Here is a 19,765-nt window from a genome sequence, read left to right as displayed (position 1 = left end):
GAAGAAAAAGACTCAACGTTTTGGTCCCCCACCATATGTATATATATATATATATAAAACAATTATAGTTGGGAAAATATAAACGTGTATATACTGTATATGTCCTGCACCCTTTGAATGAAGCTCAGACACAACTCTAATGTGAGCATGGTGTCCATTTCACCTTCTTTCATCTGCCACTATTTGCTACAACAGAACATTCCTGAATGGAACTGCTGAGGTACTGAATACCATAGGACAATGAGGCACAAATACTCCATGACAGTCAGTACAAGCACAATGTTCTAGAACAAAACATATGACAGGATTCTATACTGAAAATACACAAGCCAAAAATAATTGTGTGTTGAGCCTGGCAATAGAGCGTCTGAGACCAGAAACTGTGGTGGGATCTTCTAGCATCATGCCTTTACCAAGGCGCAGATCTTCCATCTTGGGGCAACAGCACCACTACACCTCTTCAGAATGTTCAGGTGCAACCAACCGAGTCTTTTGCATTGCACCAAGGAATCCTGGGGTATATGTAGGCAGTGCTCTAAGTAGTGGAACCAGCAGCCTTGGTACACGAGTGTCTCGACGGGCCTTGGGCATCAGCAGTGTTTTCATGCAAGGACTGCGCAGCTCAGGCCCTCCTGTTCCAGCAGCTCAAGGTCTGGATAAAGGAAGAGTCCCAACATTTGAGTCTCTGAATAGCTGCCTTCTTGAGTACATAGACAAAGTGAGGGCTTTAGAGCAGGTGAACAGAGAGCTGGAGGACCATATAAGAGTCTATCTGGACAAGAAGTCTTCAACTGTGAGCAGCTGGGGGACTCTCAGGGATAAATGGGAAAGTATCTACTATCAAGTAAGTGCTAAATAATACTTTATTTAATATATCATTTTAAATGCAAACCTTGCACAAACATTGCAAATAAATGGCAATATTCAAAAATTAAAAGGGCAAGAACATACCTCCAGGTATTCTACACTGCAAAAACATACAGGAAGGATAACTGGCTTGTGATGACATTGACTCTAGTGTTTGGGTTGTGAAACCTTATCTAGGCAAGGACTGGTATTAACAATTTAACAATAAAAAATACATTTAAAAAAAAAAATATTGGTGACCAATAACTGGGGCAAAGACTAAACCTGTATACAGTAACTAGGTGCCAAGTTTGAAGGAAACCACTTTATTAACAAAGCACAAAAGGTTATTCACGCCTTACATAATTGTATAACTAGGGGGTGTTTAAGTAAAGAGTATAAACCATGAAAATCTGCCGTGCGCTGTGCTGCGAAAGTTTTTGGGTTTTTTTTGGAAGGGTTGAACTTGAGTCTGGTCTTTTTACAGCCCTTTGTAACTATGTAACATGCACTTTGCAAACACACCCCTAAATACCACACCCATTTTACTAAAACATACCCAAGACGTGCCAGTACAATTACTACAGAAAATGGACAACGAGCATATTAACCAAAAAAGAGCCAGTATAATCACTAAATGAAACAGAAAATGGCCATTTTAACCCCAATATAATTACTATGGAAAATGAATAATCTGCATATTAACCCCAGATGTGACAGTATAATGATGTTGAAATGTCCAATGGGCACTACATTAACTCCATATATTCCAGTAAGATAAATGCAGAAACAGATAGACCTAAAGCATTCCCTCACCTACACTTGCACAAACAGAATTCCAGCACCAAAGCCCTTCTTTCCTGCTGCTCCCACGCTGCTTGTCTCTCTCTCTGCCTCCCTCTGCCTGGCTCATGTAAAAAATCCAGGATGGCCATGCACCAATTTTGGATGTTTTTTCGAGAAACAGGGAGCTGAGAAGATCCAAGAACAAAAAGCAAAATGGGATATATAAACAGTGATCTTGGACAGGCAGCTGGGAGCTATGCATAATTCCAAAGGGACAAGTGCCCCCTTGCCCCTATTTGTGGACACCAATGCAGGCAACCCAACAAATTACAACCCCCATAATTCCCAACACACTTCTTGGGTTCCCTCCTTCCTACCCTGTTGTGGACATGTCGTTTCCCAGTTCCTGGCTTACTTCCATTTGCGCATTCTTTACAATGATGATGAAGCACAGTAATTTTTACCATTTGAAATGTTATTTTCGAACCAACAAATGTATTATTTTTTAGTTGTTATATTGGTGTGTAGGTGCCATCTCAGTGCATTGTGCCTGAATCTGAGCTTTCAGAAAAAACCAGTGCTACACATTAGAACTGCTTTTAGGCAACCTATTGTTTCTCCTACTCCCATGTAACTGGAGGAGTCCCAAGCTGGACTTGGATTGCTTACTATTGAGTGCTATACTGATACCTACTGGAAGTGGCTAGCTTGCTACCTTCCCATTATTCTGCTGATCGACTGCTGGGAAGGGGGTGATATCATTCCAACTTGCAGCTCAGCAGTAAAGTAAAAGTTTATCAATGCACAGGTCACATGGTTGTGGCACCCTGGGAAATGAAGAATATGGCTAGCCCCATGGCAAATGTCAAAATTAAATATAAAAACATCTGTCCAGATTCTGCTGGAGAAGCTCTATTAACTGATATGAAAAATTCCCATGACAGTATTCCTTTAATATTTTGATCACTTACATACAAATGTCAAACGATGCTTGCTCCCAATGTTATTAATAGGGAAGACAGGTAAATATACACTAAGCCCTGTATTTTTTTCCAGAAAAAATGGGACCCTATGGCTTTGTAGCAGATCACCCTGTTCGACTTATACCTCACAAGAGAATATTTAGAGACATTCAGGAGTACAGTACAGGAAAGAGCAGGAGAGAACCCAAGGGGGGGACTATTTCTCTCTTCAGACTCTCTCCCAGACCAGAGAGCTCACAACATATAATCGCAAATAAATTAGTTTGAGGAGACTGCCTCATACAGACAAAAGCAAACAAAAGGAATTCTGGGAGTGAATTCCAAACTCTTAAAAAAATCCCATTTACATGGGTTTATCCTATAGGCTAAAGCTCACCCACTGGCTTCAGCTTCAAACCCAGTGGGTGAGCTGTAGCCTATAGGATAAACCCATGTAAATGGGATTTTTTTAAGAGTTTGGAATTCACTCCCAGAATTCCTTTTGTTAACATATAATCGCAAAACTGAAGGATCATTGGCATGTCATCAGTTGTTGTTGGCACAAGGTGGCAGCAAACACAAATAAAACTGGTTTGACTTTACAACCTTATTACACTGCACAGACATTTTTAATAGGAAGTAAATACTATGGATTGTATTGGACAACATGAAAAGCAATTTTCTTACCTGTCAGGCGTTACCCTAGCCATCGCCAGCTACAATACTATACTGCTGACTGGGAATTACCCCATTCCCCTAACTGAATAAGAGGCAAGTGATCGGTGGGGGGATGTCACTTTTCCCAAGATGAGCAGGGGAGCCGGTGGCACTCAGCACACTGCACTGTTTGACAGTAGCTATGCTGACCTGATAGGGAACTGTGTGACTGCATGACTGTGATTGGTTACACACTTCCTACTGTGTTTCTGACAGGGACCATAAGTACAAGCGCCCTCCTTACAGAATTACAACAGGGATTGTTACAAATCTATAGGGAGATACAATAAACAGACCATTTTTAAAGATAATGATCATTTTCTCCCAGAGTAAAACCAGCACCATATTTGTTATTACCTACAAGATTGGGGGGATTTTCAGTTACGTTATACGTCTCCTACAAAATAAAAAAAAAGAAAGTGTATTTCAGTAAGAACATTTTTTTTATGAGCTGCTTCTGCCAGAATATACAGTATGTGCAGGTAAAGTGCAAAATGCCTTTTTGCCTGAATGAACCTGTTTCTAAATATGGATCACATGTAACAAGTTGCTGCTTGTCTCCCTTTGGGGCATGGAGCATATGTCATGCAAGAACCAACTGCACATAATTACAATCTAATACATTCTTCTGGGACATGTCTTTCTGTATTGATACTTCACTCAGATATAGTGATGAATCTGTCTCGTTTTGCTCATTTGCTCCATTCACGAAACTGCAAAACAATTCACAAAATGGCAAAAAATGTGTGAAATGCATATAAGTCAATGGGCATTTTTTTTTTTTGCAACAACTTTTTTTGTCTCAGCACCATTTTTTCTTGGTGACTTTTTTGTTTTGGTGACTTTTTTATGGGCAAACTTTTTTCCACCAGTAAATTTTAATGCAGAAATGCAGAATTTCACTACAAATCCATGCCTCTGCTTAGATATTTATCACATAATTTTTATTTAGGAAGGGGGTTTATTTTTTGTTTGTTTAAAAACTGCATCTTGTACTGCATCATGTATTTCACCCATGAGCCACGTCAAAAATGTAACAAATATGCAGAGCAACACCAGCATGCCAAGTGCAAATAAAAGCTGTGATTGGCTATTGGTAGCTCCTACATGGACTGGCAATCTACAAGAGGCTCTGTTTGGCATTATGCATGGTTTTATAAGCATCTGCTTTGAGGCCACTGGAAGCAACATCCAATGGGTTGGTGAGCAACATGTTGCCCACAACTTACTGGTTGGGGATCACTACTATGCAGTAAGATGACATCTCATAGTACAGGTATAGGACCCGTTTCCAGAATGCTCGGGACCAAGAGTATTCCAGATATCTATTAAAAAAACAATACAACATTAATTAAACCCAATAGGACTGTTTTGCATCCAATAAGGATTAATCATATCTTAGTTGGGATCAAGTATAAGGTACTGTTTTATTATAACAGAGAAAAAGGAAATACATTTTAAAAATATAAAATTATTTGTTTAAAATGGAGTCTATGGGAGACAGGCTTTCCGTAATTCAGAGCTTTCTGGATAACGGGTTTCCGATTAACGGATCCCATAACTGTAAAAATAAAAACACTTCAAGTAAATGAATTACAGAATAGCGAGGGATGCATAGAGAATGTCTTTGGTCTGTACCTCATGTCAGTTTTTTATTTGACAGAAAGGGAAAAAGGTGCTTGCTGAATGAACAATAAGGGGTGCCCTTTTGCACCCAAGTGGCTGCACTTCTTTCCCCTGTCTTTCATAAATGGCACCTTATATGTAAAAATGTTCCTACTGTTGTTGACCCTTTAGGACTACACACACAGGGTAACTATTAAGGTTAAGGTGGCCATACACGGGTCGATTATAGGGCCCGTGTAGGGGCAACAATGACTGGCCTGCCCGGCCGATAACTGGCCTGAAATCGACCAGATATCGATTGTGCAGATTGAAAAATTCAGTCGGATCAGAGACCACATCAGCTTTCATTCATGCAGTCCCCGAACCGACTGCGCCCATTACAGTCGTTATAATTCGATCGCTTGGCCCCGGGGCCAAACAACCAAATTAGCCTAAATTCCCCTGATATCGCCTACGCGTAGGTGGAGATATCGTGAGAAGATCCGCTCGCTTGGCGACCTCACCAGACGACCGGATTTTGTATGCCACCTTTAGGTGGTGTGGTTAGTAGTGGCTTTAGTAGAATCAAATATAACGTTTCCCTAATTCTTTGGTTTTCTGATGGAAAGACTAGACTAGATAAGTCCTTATTCAGCAGAGCTGAGGTAACTGGTTATTCATATAATGACATGCATTTAGCAGCGATAATGACTATTTCATTTTTGCAGGTAGGAGATGCTGTCCTTGAAAATGCACGACTGATGCTTCAAACGGAAAATTTACAAGCCTGTGCTGAGGACTTCAAAGAAAGGTAATAAAGACCAAACCCTCAAAAGCCTATATTGGTCTTCAAATAGAATAAGCTGTTAGTGACATTTAATACCATTTATTGAACCTGTACCGAAGCAAATAGTCTCTTTAATTTGTTTGTAAGAATTTGAGATTTGAGTATGAAGATCCACCAAGTCAGTTATGAAAACCAGCATTTCTTCACCAAGCCAGAGACTACAGAATAGACAGAAGGGACAGTATTTGAATTTCAATGTATTGGGCTTGTACTGAACATACTTTTTGCCAATATCTAAACAAGAATATAAAGCCAGTTTCACTTCAGCACTTTCTGTCCTATTTTGAAAGAACTTCAGAGCAGCTGATAAAATGAATTGCCAGGCCCCTGAGAAGCCCCTTGATAATGAGCTGCTTAATGACTGCTGGGAGCTCTTAACAAATAGCCCTGTTTATAAAGAATAGCAAAAAATAGGAAATGTATTTTAGGCATATCTTACCCCTTTAATAGATGGGCATACAATGGCAAAACAGTTAAATACATTTTAAGAAATCCAAATGTGTGGCCAACTAATAGATGAAAGCACCATATATCTTTGCTTTATGAACTGTGAGAGTCCAGAAGTAACTTTTAGTCAAAGGATGGATGTGACACTCAGCTGCTAGCTGGGGCCCTTAACAGGGAAACAGTAAACGTGGCTCTGTGTCCTTTTCTTTCAATATGATTTATTTTTGCATGCATAGCCATAGTATAAACAGTTTTTGGCCCCAATATAATATTACTTTACATAATTGTATACAGGTATGGATTCTGTTATCCAGAATGCTCAGGACCTAGGGTTTCCAGATATGGGGTCTTTTGGATCTGCATACCTTACATGTTCAGATTTAAGTCTTCTTTCACCAAACATTCGTATATAGGTTGAACGTTTAAATGCAATGATCTAAAATTAACATTCAGACTGAAATTGTAGGATAAAGCCCTTAAAATACAAATTGAAGGATGATCTGAACATGAAATAGTTGGCAGACTCCAATCATTTGAAAGTGACCATTGTAGGACCCCCAAAGATATTGTCTGATACACAATACATGTGCAGATATTATCGTTATCTGACCAAAATTTTCTAACCTGTTGAATAAACGACTGATCGCCATGGTACGAAAATTATTGGGACAATAATAAATCATTTAATCATTAATTAAGGATTCATTATATCTAACTTGGAAAAAGTACAAGGTACTGTTTTATTATTACAGAGAAAAAGGAAATACAATTTAAAAATGTCAACGATCTGATTAAAATTGAGTCTATGGGAGATGGTCTTCCTGTAATTCAGAGCTTTTTGATAACAGTTTTCCATATAACAGATCCGATACATGTACATTGTTTCCTACTGACAGCAGAATTAAAGCCCTCAATAAATATATTTTTTCAGTAATTATAAAAAAAAACCATTAAATGAATAAGAATTAGTTAACACTTGCAAACTAAATATAGACAGTTTAACAGCCCCTGCATACATGTACACATATGGATGGGCATATGCCCCAGGGAACTGATATACAAACAAATCATTTTCAAGCCAGTTCTTTCACACATAGCAGCAGATTTCTAATTGCTGATCTAAGCTCTCTTTGTGAAATGGAACAAGTGACTTCTCTTTAGCTTGCCATGGCTCTCTGTGAGAGGGAGGGGGCTACAAAACAGTCTGAATTTTACATGAAAGGGTTGCTTCACCTAAGAGAACAGAAACTTAATAGATTAAAAAAAATCAGTGAAACTGGTAAATACGTAAAAAAATAAGACCATCTTTTTCCTCTTGCAATTAATGAATTAAAAGCTTGTGCTGAAAAGCAATCTACTGCAGCCAATAAATAAAAGCCAATATGGTACTAGAACTGCTCATCTCTTACAAAAAGGGACACAGTCTGCAGAAAAGCTATGCTAACTAAATGTAAATTATGCAAATAACTACTTTTAGTAACTTGCTTGATACTATTAATATTTTTTATGTACCGAATATAAAAAGTAACTGAAGTAATGCAAATACTGTACATCCTACTTCAAAAACTGCAGAGCTATTAAAGGAAAAATAAAGTCAAAGTCACTTGGGGGTGCCAAAATGTTAGGCACCCCCAAGTGACTTTGACCGCCTACCTTTTACCCCGGGCTGGTGCCCCTGTGAGGAAGGAACAGCACCAGCCCGGGGTAGCTGCCGGCGCTTCCTTTTCCTGATTCGCTGCGCGCGCATGCGCAGTAGAGTGAAAAGCCGAACTTAAATGTTAAAGTCGGCTTTTCACTCTACTGCGCATGCGCCCACCGCTGGCACTCAGGAAAAGGAAGCCAGGAAGACGGAAGCGCTGCGCTCCAGGTGCCCCGGGCTGGTGCTGTTTTCTCCTAACAGGGGCACCAGCCCGGGGTACGAGGTAAGCGGTTAAAGTCACTTGGGGGTGCCTAACATTTTGGCACCCCCAAGTGACTTTGACTTTCGTTTCCCTTTAAATCATGTTCTTCTAATATGGACACAGATTCATACCAAATCTTCAGAACAAGGCTTACACCCTGGGAAGCTTACATGCACATATATTGCACATATATACATATATACTCTGCTTCCCACATTGTATAAGGACCTTGCAGTTACAATCTAATGTATGCAAGACAAGAGAAAATATTCAGTGGTGTGAAGTAGCCCACGGGAGAAAAAAAAAACCAAACATACATTTTCAAGCTGTATAGAGTTTTATTTGTGCTATTTATGGTAAATGGTGCACAAACAACATAGGCCATTACTACATAATGTTCTGCAGTGCTGCTCTGTTTAAAAATCTATGTGTGTGACTAAATGAATAGTGACGAAATGAATAAATGCCATTCTGTGAAAATCTAATTCACCTGTATTTACATAGAGTTGTCTAAAGAAAAGACTACTGTTCTTCATGATCTGTATACTATAAGAGAAAAAAGTTTCAGTTAGTGGAGGAATATTAAGTTAATTGGCAGGCACAGATCCAAAAGAATGACATCCTGGAAACAACGTAATATTTAACACGCTGAAATAATGAGTGAAAAACTGTAAGGTGATTCCAGATCTTTCTTAGAAACTAAAGGTGGCCATACACGAGGCGATTTCGCTCGTTGTGCGATGAACGATTATATCGACAAACGATCGTATGGCGATCGAGTTCCCATACGATATGCCATCCACGGGCAACGATAATTCGGGAAAGATTTCGTCGCATCATTATCGTAAAATATGTACGATCGTACATCTACGTACGATCGAATGTCGTGGTAGTGACGGAAGCGGTATTTACAGAAAGACAAATGTCTGACACTCACACCAACTGGCAGATTTTATCGTTAAACGACCAAAATTTTTAAACCTGGCTGATCGATTTTGGGGACGATAATGTCGGCTCGTTTAGTGGGCCGACGATCGTTCGTACACCACCAACTATACGATAACTTAACGATAGCATCGGATCGTTCGGGAATCGGTCGTTTGTAAGTAAAAAATCGGTCCGTGTATGGCCACCTTAAGGCTTCAAGGTCTTTATCAATAAATCTCTTGGATGCCAATAACTTACTATGATCATCACAGAACTCTCTTCTAGGAATGATGAAATATGATTATGACCACATTTCCTTGTTAATTTAAGAAAACTATCCCTAATGGAGAGAAAACGTCTTCAAAGAGGCCTTTGAGACAGTGGTGTAACAAGTCGGCACCCGGCCCCCCAGCAAAAAGAAATTTTGGAGGGGCCCGGTGCACAGTCACTCTGACTCAGCACTCCACCCACCCACTGTTAGCCCCTCTGTCCCATTGTGTCCCCCGCTACCCTTATATCAGTGTCCTCTGCTCCCCATCTGCAGGTAAGAGAGCGGCTGGGGGTGGATTTTTTTGTACAGGTATGGGGCCTGTTATCCAGAATGCTCGGGACCTGGGGTTTTCCGGATAAGGTATCGTTCCGTAATTTGGATCTCCATAACTTAAGTCTTCTAAAAATCATTTCAATATTGAATAAACCCAAAAGGCTTGTTTTACCTCCAATAAGGATTAATTATATCTTAGTTAGGATCAAGTACAAGGTACTGTTTTATAATTACAGAGAAAAAGGAAATCATTTTTAAAAATTAGAATTATTTTGTTATAATGGAGTCTATGGGAGATGGCCTTTCCGTAATTCAGAACTTTCTGGATAACGGGTTTCAAGATAAGGGATCCCATACCTGTACTATTTTTGTCCCCTGTGCCCCCCCAGTGACTGTGGGGTCTGCTTCCCTTACAGTTATGCCACTGCTCTGAGAAGCAATTTACAATTTTACCTTTATGCACCCGTTTTCCTTCAAATTACAGAGTACAAAAGAAAAAAAACGAAGCCTTATACTCAAACTACGTTTTGGCTCCTGGGGTGCCAGAATCATTAAAAAATATATAAAAATTTGTGTTTAAAAATGGCGTAACATATGCCTTTTAATTCATAAAGTGATAGTGGTAATGCAGCAACACTGACACTCCAGGGAATTTCAATAACACCTTACTGCCACAATCTCTTTTTCAAGGCAACCCAGCCCAATCGGACCTGATTCAACAATTACGTCCAATTAACAGTATTGCACTGAAAAAGTAATGTCTTTATTATTAATTTTGTACATCTGTATCCTGTTGTTGTATTACATTCCCCCATAACTGTTATTTAAATGTTAGGTATGAGAACGAGCAGCCATTTCGAAAGGCAATTCAGGAGGAGATCCGGTCTTTGTACAAAGTGATAGATGATGCAAACTTGACCAAAAAGGATCTTGAAAGTCAGATAGAAAGCATGAAGGAAGATCTGGCTTCTTTGTCAAAGAATCATAAGGAGGTAACAGAAAAGACCGTGATCTACTCATTACAGTCATTATTTAAGCACCTGTATCATTTTTATAAATGAGCCTTTCCAGCTAATTAAAACAAGAGGGTATGGCTTCTTTGGCAGGTTCCATATTCAACAATTAATTCATTTCTAATATCAATGCTTTATCTTGAGCAGAAATAATAACTGGCCCCAATTCTGTTGCCTGCCTATAGAAAATGAATTGGCCCAGACTGGTGAAAATCAACTGAAAGAGCTCTTTATTTAGTTGGAAAACCAATGTTAACAATCGAGTTGTTAATTTGATTCTGTATTTTCTTTCATGAAATGCTAAAGCACACAGCATGTAGCAGAATAATAATATTTGACTTAAAGGAAAAATAAAGTCAAAGTCACTTGGGGGTGCCAAAATGTTAGGCACCCCCAAGTGACTTTGACCGCCTACCTTTTACCCCGGGCTGGTGCCCCTGTGAGGAAGGAACAGCACCAGCCCGGGGTAGCTGCCGGCGCTTCCTTTTCCTGATTCGCTGCGCGCGCATGCGCAGTAGAGTGAAAAGCCGAACTTAAATGTTAAAGTCGGCTTTTCACTCTACTGCGCATGCGCCCACCGCTGGCACTCAGGAAAAGGAAGCCAGGAAGACGGAAGCGCTGCGCTCCAGGTGCCCCGGGCTGGTGCTGTTTTCTCCTAACAGGGGCACCAGCCCGGGGTACGAGGTAAGCGGTTAAAGTCACTTGGGGGTGCCTAACATTTTGGCACCCCCAAGTGACTTTGACTTTCGTTTCCCTTTAAGGTAAATCAGGGGTTTTTCAGGGTCTTCTGCTGTCTAAAGCAGCAGACCTAATGCTGCCCTCCCATACCACCCCCCTGCATTTACCTCAAAGATTATGGGTATAGAATAAGCTTCCTGTTTGTCATGTCGAAACACTAGCTCTTCTTTAACTGCTCAGTTGTCAGTGGGATGCTTAGGGTTGTATTCAGCTATAACAGCTAGAGTTATACAGCAGGAAGCTTTGAAGACCAAGCTAAAATGGCAGCTGCAATATTAAGCAAACAGAGAAAGCTTCTAGGGCTCTTTACTCAGGTATGGTAATGCTTTCTGCAGAATAAATATAGCATTTTAGGTGGCAGTAATGTGGTGAATCTATTGGCAGTAAAATGCCAAAATGACTTTTCTTCTCCTTTAAAGTGATGCATACATTTAGAGAAAAGTTATAGCCTATGCAAGGTCTAATAGACCCTTTCCAATATTTATTAAAATGTCCATTATTGTATTTCATCTGGAAGGCTATAAGTTTTCTATTACTGATCTAGCATGTATGTCTATAACATTGCTGCATGCAATAATAGTGCCAGATCTTGATCGGGCAGGTTTAAAAGTCTAGTTGGGTGGACTGCTCCATTGCCACCAATATAATTCGATCATTTGGCCCAAAGGCCAAACGATCGCATTAGCCTACATGTTCCCCGATATCGCCCATCCCGTAGGTGGGGATATCGGGTGAAGATCCGCTTGCTTGGCGATCTCAATCTCACGTGTATGGGGACCTTAATGCTACTCTGAGTCCTCTGTCACAAGATACACAGCATTTCTTTCCTTCTATTCAGTACACGTGTTCTTCGGTTCTTCCTTCTTTTAGCTCAAACCTCCAGGGCTCAGCATGAGCATGCTCAGCTTGCTCCTCACTCACTCCCCCTTCTCCCATCTCTGCTGTAATGTGAGCACAGAGTACAGAGATGTAGACAGGAAGTAAAATAAGACCAAGCTAAAATGGCAGCTTCTATGGCTGTTTAACCAGTTATGGTAAAGCATTCTACAGAATAAATATAGGGTTCTAGCTTGCACTATTGTGGCTAATTTGTTGGGAAGAAACTGCATCAGTAGCTTTCCTTCTTATTTAGGAGTAGTTTGGGCCATAGACTGTGTGTTTTACAGGACGTAAAGATGCTGTATAAACAGTTGGCTGGATTTCAGCTAGAAGAAATGGATGTGCCAATTGGTACTGGACTTGATGACATCCTGGAAACCATAAGGATCCACTGGGAGAAAGACATTGAGAAAAACAGAGCTGAGACAGGTGTCCTTCTGCAAACAAAAGTATGTTATTTGGCATACAGCATGTATATGCTGCATAATGTATTTACCATAGTTTTATAGAGTTCTAGCATTTCACCAGTGAATAAATAGCAGGCATGTACATAGCATAACAAAATGTTTAATATTTAGATTTCCATATTTCAGGCTAAATATAATGTAAGGAGAACTGCAGGAAGGATTTTACCGCATTTGCCTGTCTTTGAAAAATTCTACATCTAACTTGAACGTTACTTTGGCATATAGAGATGGATCCAATCATCAGAGCACACCCTTTTCCGATTGATTGCATTCACTGTGTGCTGTGCTGTAACTTCACTATTCCTTCTTTATTCTGTGTTAATAAGTAAATTGGATATAGATGTTTCTAATTTGAAAAGCAATCCGTTAATTTTAAATTAAAAAGGCCTTTTTTAACCTTGAAACTTGACAAAGACAGACAGACATCCATTATGCCTATGTGGTGCTCCTCCTTAGCCAATTTACAAGTGCACAGCCTAATGTCCTCCTCATATCTCAGTGCACACCAAAACATTCCCTTTCTCTCGCCAATTTCTATTGTTTACCTGTGCTGCTTGTCCACAATCTAAGCTTTCGCCTTAGGTCTGGCTTCCTCCTCTGTTGTCTCTCTTTAAATGAGTAACCAGCAAAACTTGTGTTTTTTAAAAGTAAATCCAGGCCTCTTGGACCATACACTGTACAAATTTTGTTGTTTTACCTAGAACCTGCAAAGGGAGAAAGTAATAAAGTAAAAGATAACATAACTGTAAATGGCCTCTAGTACAGCAAAATACTATAGCCTCTGGCCAAATCTTCAGTCATGTTGTTAGCTCCTGCAATAAACAAAGACTGTTTATCTCCTGAGACTTGCATCCACTCATACAGCCATAATTCCCCCTCAGCCAGCTGAAGCTTTCAGCCAATCTCTGCAAAGAAGTGCAAAATGGATACTATTGGTGCAGTATGGCTATTTATAAAAAAAAACAAAAAACAATTCAAGTTTTGCTGTACATCTCATCACCCCATGCCCATATGAGGTACAGCCATCTCAAATTGCTAGAATCATATACCCAGACATTCATTGGCTCAAGCAATCAAGAGTAGCTGCAGCTGTGAGTTCACATTGATTGTACTAGAAAAAAGTGATCAAAATGAGAAATTCTCAGGAATTCACGTACAGTATGTAAGTGCAAACTAGCACAGTTATTTTTACAATTATTGTGCTGTATTTTCCCCAACCATAGTCAGTCGCACTGCCAGCTGCACAAGATGAGGTGGAGGAATTGGCAGAAAATCTAAAGGAAGAGTTTCATGACACCACCTGTAAAATCCAGAGCTTGCAAGCAGAGACAGAATCACTAAGGACATTGGTAAGGAACTTATTTATTAAATATCAAACTGGGGAAGTCAGAGAAAATCTTAATAGTTAAATATTTTCCACAGTAAGGGATTCTGTCATGATTTTATGGTGTACTTTTTATTTCTAAATTACACTGTTTACATTAAAATTTTATTCCTGAACTAATAAATATATGTATATTTTTAGTTATAATATCGGTATATAGGCAGCCATCTCAGTGCTTTGTGCCTGAGTCTGAGCTTTCAGAAGGAGACAGCACTACACATTAGAACTGCTTTCAGATAACCTATTGCGTCTCCTACTCCCATGTAACTGGAGGAGTCCCAAGCCGGACTTGGATTTTTTACTATTGAGTGCTATTCTGATATCTACTAGGAGCTGCTATCTTGCTGCCTTCCCATTGTGCTGATTTGCTGCTGGGAGGGGGGTGATATCACTCCAACTTGCAGCGCAGCAGTAAAGTGTGACTGAAGTTTATCAGCACAAAGGTCACATGGTTATTGCACCCTGGGAAATGAAGAATATGGCTAGCCCCATCTGAAATTTCAAAATTAAATCTAAAAAATCTATTTGTATTTTTTAAAAACGGATTTCAGTGCAGGATTCTGCTGGGGAAGCTCTATTAACTGATTAATTTTGAAAAAAACGTGTTTTCCCATGATGGTATTTTAGCCTCACCAAGCCAGAGATTTTAGGCTGCTGGGGCCAGTGAAAACTGGAAAGAGTAAAAAGAAAAGCAAATAATTCAAAAACTATAAAAAAAATACAAAATGAAGACCAATTTAAATGTTGCTAAGAATGTATGTATGTATATCTTTATTTATAAAGCGCTACTTATGTACGCAGCGCTGTACAGTAGATAGGTAGAGATGTAGCGAACTGTTCGCCGGCGAACTAATTCGCGCGAACATCGGGTGTTCGCAAGTCCGCAAATTCGCAATTTGGGTTCGCCGGCACCGAAAAAATCGCAAAACTTACGATAACGGTACGAATGCTCCGAAAAAGTCGCAAAACTTACGATAACGGTACGAATGCTCCGAAAAAGTCGCAAAACTTACGATAACGGTACGAATGCTCCGAAAAAGTCGCAAAACTTACGATAACGGTACGAATGCTCCGAAAAAGTCGCAAAACTTACGATAACGTTACGAATGATCCGAAAAAGTCGCAAAACTTGCGATAACGGTACGAATGCTCCGAAAAAGTCGCAAAACTTACGATAACGTTACGAATGATCCGAAAAAGTCGCAAAACTTACGATAACGTTACGAATGATCCGAAAAAGTCGCAAAACTTACGATAACGTTACGAAAGCTCCGAAAAAGTCGCAAAACTTACGATAACTTTACGAAAGCGCCGGAAAATACGAAAAAGTCGCAAAATTACCGATCATTTCGAAAAACGGCGTGTGTCAATTTTTCAGAGGTTTTTGCCCTTGATCCCCCTCCTGCATGCCACTGTCCAGGTCGTGGCACCCTTTAAACAACTTTAAAATCAGTTTTCTGGGCAGAAATGGGTTTTCTAGGTTTTAAAGTTCGCCTTCCCATTGAAGTCTATGGGGTTCGCAAAGTTCGCGAATATTCGAAATTTTCGGCGGAAGTTCGCGAACAGGTTCGCGAACTTTTTTTTTGAGGTTCGCTACATCCCTATAGATAGGCTGTTTGATAACATACTAAACGTTAACCTGAAGATGAACCACCCCTTTAACACTTTATTGAGTGGCAGGAAGATTTTTAAAGGCATCAGATATTTAGAATTTACACCATTCTGCAGTAGGGGCTACTGAGCTCTAACAATCCTCTGAATAGTTAATCTAACTCTGATAACTATTTTCTGCACTGGAACAAATTGCTCCAGCAAGAAAAATAAAGCATTGAATGTTTGGTACTTTCTTAGGCAGCAGTAAAAGTACAGAACATTTATAAACTGAAATGCTCAAAAATTATACAGTGAATAATGTACCCCCTATTGTAAAATATAAGGATATTATAAGTCACCGAAGAGTTGCAATTACAGTACATTAAATTTCCTGTTCCTTTAGAAAAGAGGCCTGGAAAATGCTCTGCATGATGCTAAGCACTGGCACGACATTGAACTACAGAACTTAGGCTCAGTGATTACCAAGCTGGAAGCAGAGTTAGAAGAGATCAAAATGGAAACTGAACATCAGGAGAGGGACAGAGAGCAGCTGGTAGCCAGCAAGATGCATCTTGAAAAGGATATAGCAGCCTACCATGCTATCCTGGATGGAGAGGAAAACAGGTAATACTAGTTTCTCCCTGCTACATGTTTATGTAGAAACTATAACCTATAAATTCACATTTTACATTTTCATTTTACATTTCATTTAAAGGCAATATTTGTATTTAAGAGTTGATGAATGTTAGCAATATTTCCTAATTTAAAGGAACAGTAACACCAAAAAATGAAAGAGCTTTAAAGTAATAAAAATATAATGCACTGTTGCCCTGCACTGGTAAAACTGGTGTGTTTGCTACAGTAACACTACTATAATTTATATAATAAGCTGCTGTGTAGCCACGGGGGCAGCCATTCAAGCTGGAAAAAATTAGAAAAGGCACAGGTTACATAGCAGATAACAGATAAGTTCTGTAGAATACAATAATGTTTTATCTGTTATCTGCTATGTGCCTGTGCCTTTTCTCCTTTGAATGGCTGCCCCCATGGCTACATAGCAGCTTATTTATATAAATTATAGTAGACTTTCTGAAGTAAACACACAACTTTTACCAGTGCAGGGCAGCAGCACATTATATTTTAGTTACTTTTATACACTTTCAATTTTTGGTGTTACTGTTCCTTTAAGACCAATAAAAAAAACATATGTAATCTTTGATAATGGCTGGGCACATGGCAGCATCACTTTTATCCTCTCAACAGTGTTCATGTACCGGTTCAAAATAATATAGCATGATGGTCCTTGCAACCTTGGAGTTTCAAGGTTAGTCAATTACTTTAGGGCAGCGATCCCCAATTAGTGGCTCGGGAGCAACATGTTGCTCACCGGCTCCTTAAATGTTAAGTAGCCTTAGGCTGATGCCACATGTGGCGTTTTTCTGCTGCGTTTTTTCTCAGCCTAAAAACGCTGCACAAGCCACACAGCCCCTGACTATGGCGTTTTTCAGCCTAGTACTGGTGACGTAAGCAAAGCCGGTTGCCATGGTGCTAATAGTGCAAAATAGTAAAAAACGCCACGTATTTCCGCTAGGTCTGGCAGCTGCCTTTGTGTATACATAGGAACAGCTTGCTTTGCAAATACTGGCGTATTTCGGCCAACGCTTGAAAAATCCGTGCTGAGGCGTTTTCTAGCGTATTTCCACATTATGTGGTTTGCTTCGAGTCTTTTCAAGTTATTTCTATGGATGATGATATCGGGCGTTTTTCAGCCGCCGAGATAATTAGAAATACGCAGCGGAAAAACGCCACGTGTGGCATCAGCCTTAAAGCAGACGCTTAATTTTGAATACCTGACTTGGAGGCATAAAAACCAGGTGTACTGACAAACAGAGCCTTCTATAGGCTGCCAGTCCACACAGGGGCTGCCAAATAGCCAATCATAGCTCTTATTGGAACCCCAGAAACTTTTTTTTCATGCTTGTGTTGCTCCCCAACACTTTTTTCCATTTGAATGTGGCTGACAGGTATAAAAGGTTGGGCTGTAGGGGAATGTCAACTCAAAAAAAGTTTTTTTTTTGCATAATCAAAAGAAAATGTAAAAAAAAAAACTTTACAACCATTGAAACGTTTTATCTGTATTGGGAAAGTGACATTATAAAATTTGTTTGTGTTTGTTTGTGAATGAGCCCTAGTAGTCTGAGTTTCTAAAGCACTCCTTAGTGAGTAAAGCTTGGAATCTGACCTGCTGTAGACTGAGACTATAATGATTTGAAAAAAGAAATCCACCCTAGGGATAAAGGGCCAAGCAGTGCATGGCAGATATTTTAAAACTGGGGAGATATAAGTTTTAACATTTATGCAACATTTTTATCCAACAGAATTTTAACACAATTGTTTTTAGTACCACCAAATTATAATTGCTGAGATGTTGCAAAGCACAACCAAGCAAGACCACATCCAGTTTATATGTATTAAAGGGGTTCTAAAGTCAATAAACAATTTAATTTTTGGGGTTCACCACACAAAAATAAACATATTCCCAATTTACTTTTTACTCTTTTTTAACATTTTTGCGCCTGTTTAGAAATAAAGGCTAAAGTTTGTCATGTTTCCCCCTCTGACCTGACAGGTGTTTACAATGATGTTCTGGAAGCCACCGGCTGTGCTGTGTACATAAAATTGGCTTTGCAACAGACAGAAGCTTTGATGAGAAACAGAAGCAGTTTCTAAACTTTCAGGCAGTGGAGCTGAAAATTCCTTCTAAGCAGCACAGCCAGCGGCCATCAGATCATCATTACAAACTGCTATCAGGTCAGAGAGGGAAACAGGACAAACTTTAGGGGCCGTTTTATTAAAGTGTGAAATTAGAGCTCACCACAGTAAAATTCACTCACTTTCTATTTATTCCTATGGGATTTTTAGAAGTGTATTTATCAAAGGGTGAACTCTAGCTTTCACCCTTTGATAAATACACTTCTAAAAACGGCATTATAAAGGGCACACAATCTGCCCCATAGCCTTTATTTTTGAAGCTAGTAAATTGTGGATATGTGTATTTGTGATTGGAGAACCCAAAAAATCCATTTTGGTTTTTACTTTAGCACCCCCTAATGTGACAGAGCTGGCTATAAATTCACATGTAGAGCGATGAAGAAATTGAAATGTGGTTATCAAAAACATTTGACTTGGAACTTTCTACTTCTGCACCCTGCTCATTGAAATCTTTTTTCTTTTTGTTTTTCAGCAGTTGTTGGCAGTTTCTTTTATATTTCATATATTGTATTTACTTTCTTTTTTCACAGATGAATTTCAAGATGCAGCCAGTCCGACAAATCACTGAACTTCATGCTAAATTATTAGTAAATAAAAAATGTTCCAGAAGGTAGTGTTTGCTAGTGCCTTTCCATAACTGGGAACCCACAGGGGCCTTTATTTTATTTGTGTGGAATTCATTTGATAATTTGTTTAAAGACCAGGAAAAAAATGCTTAAATTCACTAATTTTTGTTTTGCTGAAGAAAAAAGGAAAAAAAAAAGGAGTTTGGCGTGATACAATATGATCTAATGTAACCAGGCAATTAAAAATGATTTTGTCTGAATAAAAGAGGTGTGTTGTGTGGTATTTGGCCATTAAAAATAACAAAAAGCAGGGCAGGAATTAGAAATAACTCAGTATCTCATTCAGAATTCAGAGAAAGGCTGCCCTGTGCTGACCAGATGACTAGAAAATTACAGCCCCTTTTAACCTAGGGTGCACACAGCTGTCCTCAAAGCAAGTTTACATGAGGTGCTCTTCACACTCAAGTTGGATTAAATTTTCATACATTAATTTATACGCTGAACTTTTTTTTTAATAATAATAATAGGCACTGCGCTATTGTATTTGTCAAATAAAAGATATCACTCTTTGGCAACAGAAATTGTATAGTTGCTTCTCAGTGACTATAGCGCCATATCCCCATACTCAGCACTCTTCCAATGACAGCTTACTTCAATGTTTGTGATTTGGTGGTTGGGCTAGGTAAGGGCTTTATGAATGGATATCTTTTCCATTGTGCTGCTGTAACAAATGCCACCCCTAGGAATGAATACCTTTCCTGCCTCTGTAGG

General features: G+C 39.3%; 1 protein-coding gene across 1 annotated transcript; it reads left to right on the top strand.

Moving 5' to 3' along the window:
• The first annotated feature begins 297 nt into the window (after positions 1–297).
• Positions 298–19,254, top strand: bfsp2 (beaded filament structural protein 2). Its single transcript, XM_002937735.5, has 7 exons — positions 298–844; positions 5,645–5,727; positions 10,418–10,574; positions 12,500–12,661; positions 13,903–14,028; positions 16,060–16,280; positions 18,959–19,254. The coding sequence occupies exons 1-7, from the start codon at positions 299–301 to the stop codon at positions 18,960–18,962; spliced, it is 1,299 nt and encodes a 432-aa protein (XP_002937781.3). The 5' UTR covers position 298; the 3' UTR covers positions 18,963–19,254.
• Positions 19,255–19,765: the final 511 nt, after the last annotated feature.

This window comes from Xenopus tropicalis, chromosome 6 (assembly GCF_000004195.4).
Source record: "Xenopus tropicalis strain Nigerian chromosome 6, UCB_Xtro_10.0, whole genome shotgun sequence".
In the NCBI taxonomy this organism is placed as follows: Eukaryota; Metazoa; Chordata; class Amphibia; order Anura; family Pipidae; genus Xenopus; species Xenopus tropicalis.
Note: the sequence above shows the minus strand (reverse complement) of the source record. Positions and strands in the feature narration are given on the sequence as shown.

What these genes read in the sequence shown, in the direction of transcription:
- bfsp2 (XM_002937735.5), top strand. Translation starts at nt 299, where the DNA reads ATGACAGGATTCTATACTGAAAATACACAAGCCAAAAATAATTGTGTG. An exon ending in GGGAAAGTATCTACTATCAA is followed by an intron (nt 845 to 5,644) that starts GTAAGTGCTAAA and finishes TCATTTTTGCAG; the next exon opens with GTAGGAGATGCTGTCCTTGA. An exon ending in TGTCAAAGAATCATAAGGAG is followed by an intron (nt 10,575 to 12,499) that starts GTAACAGAAAAG and finishes TGTGTTTTACAG; the next exon opens with GACGTAAAGATGCTGTATAA.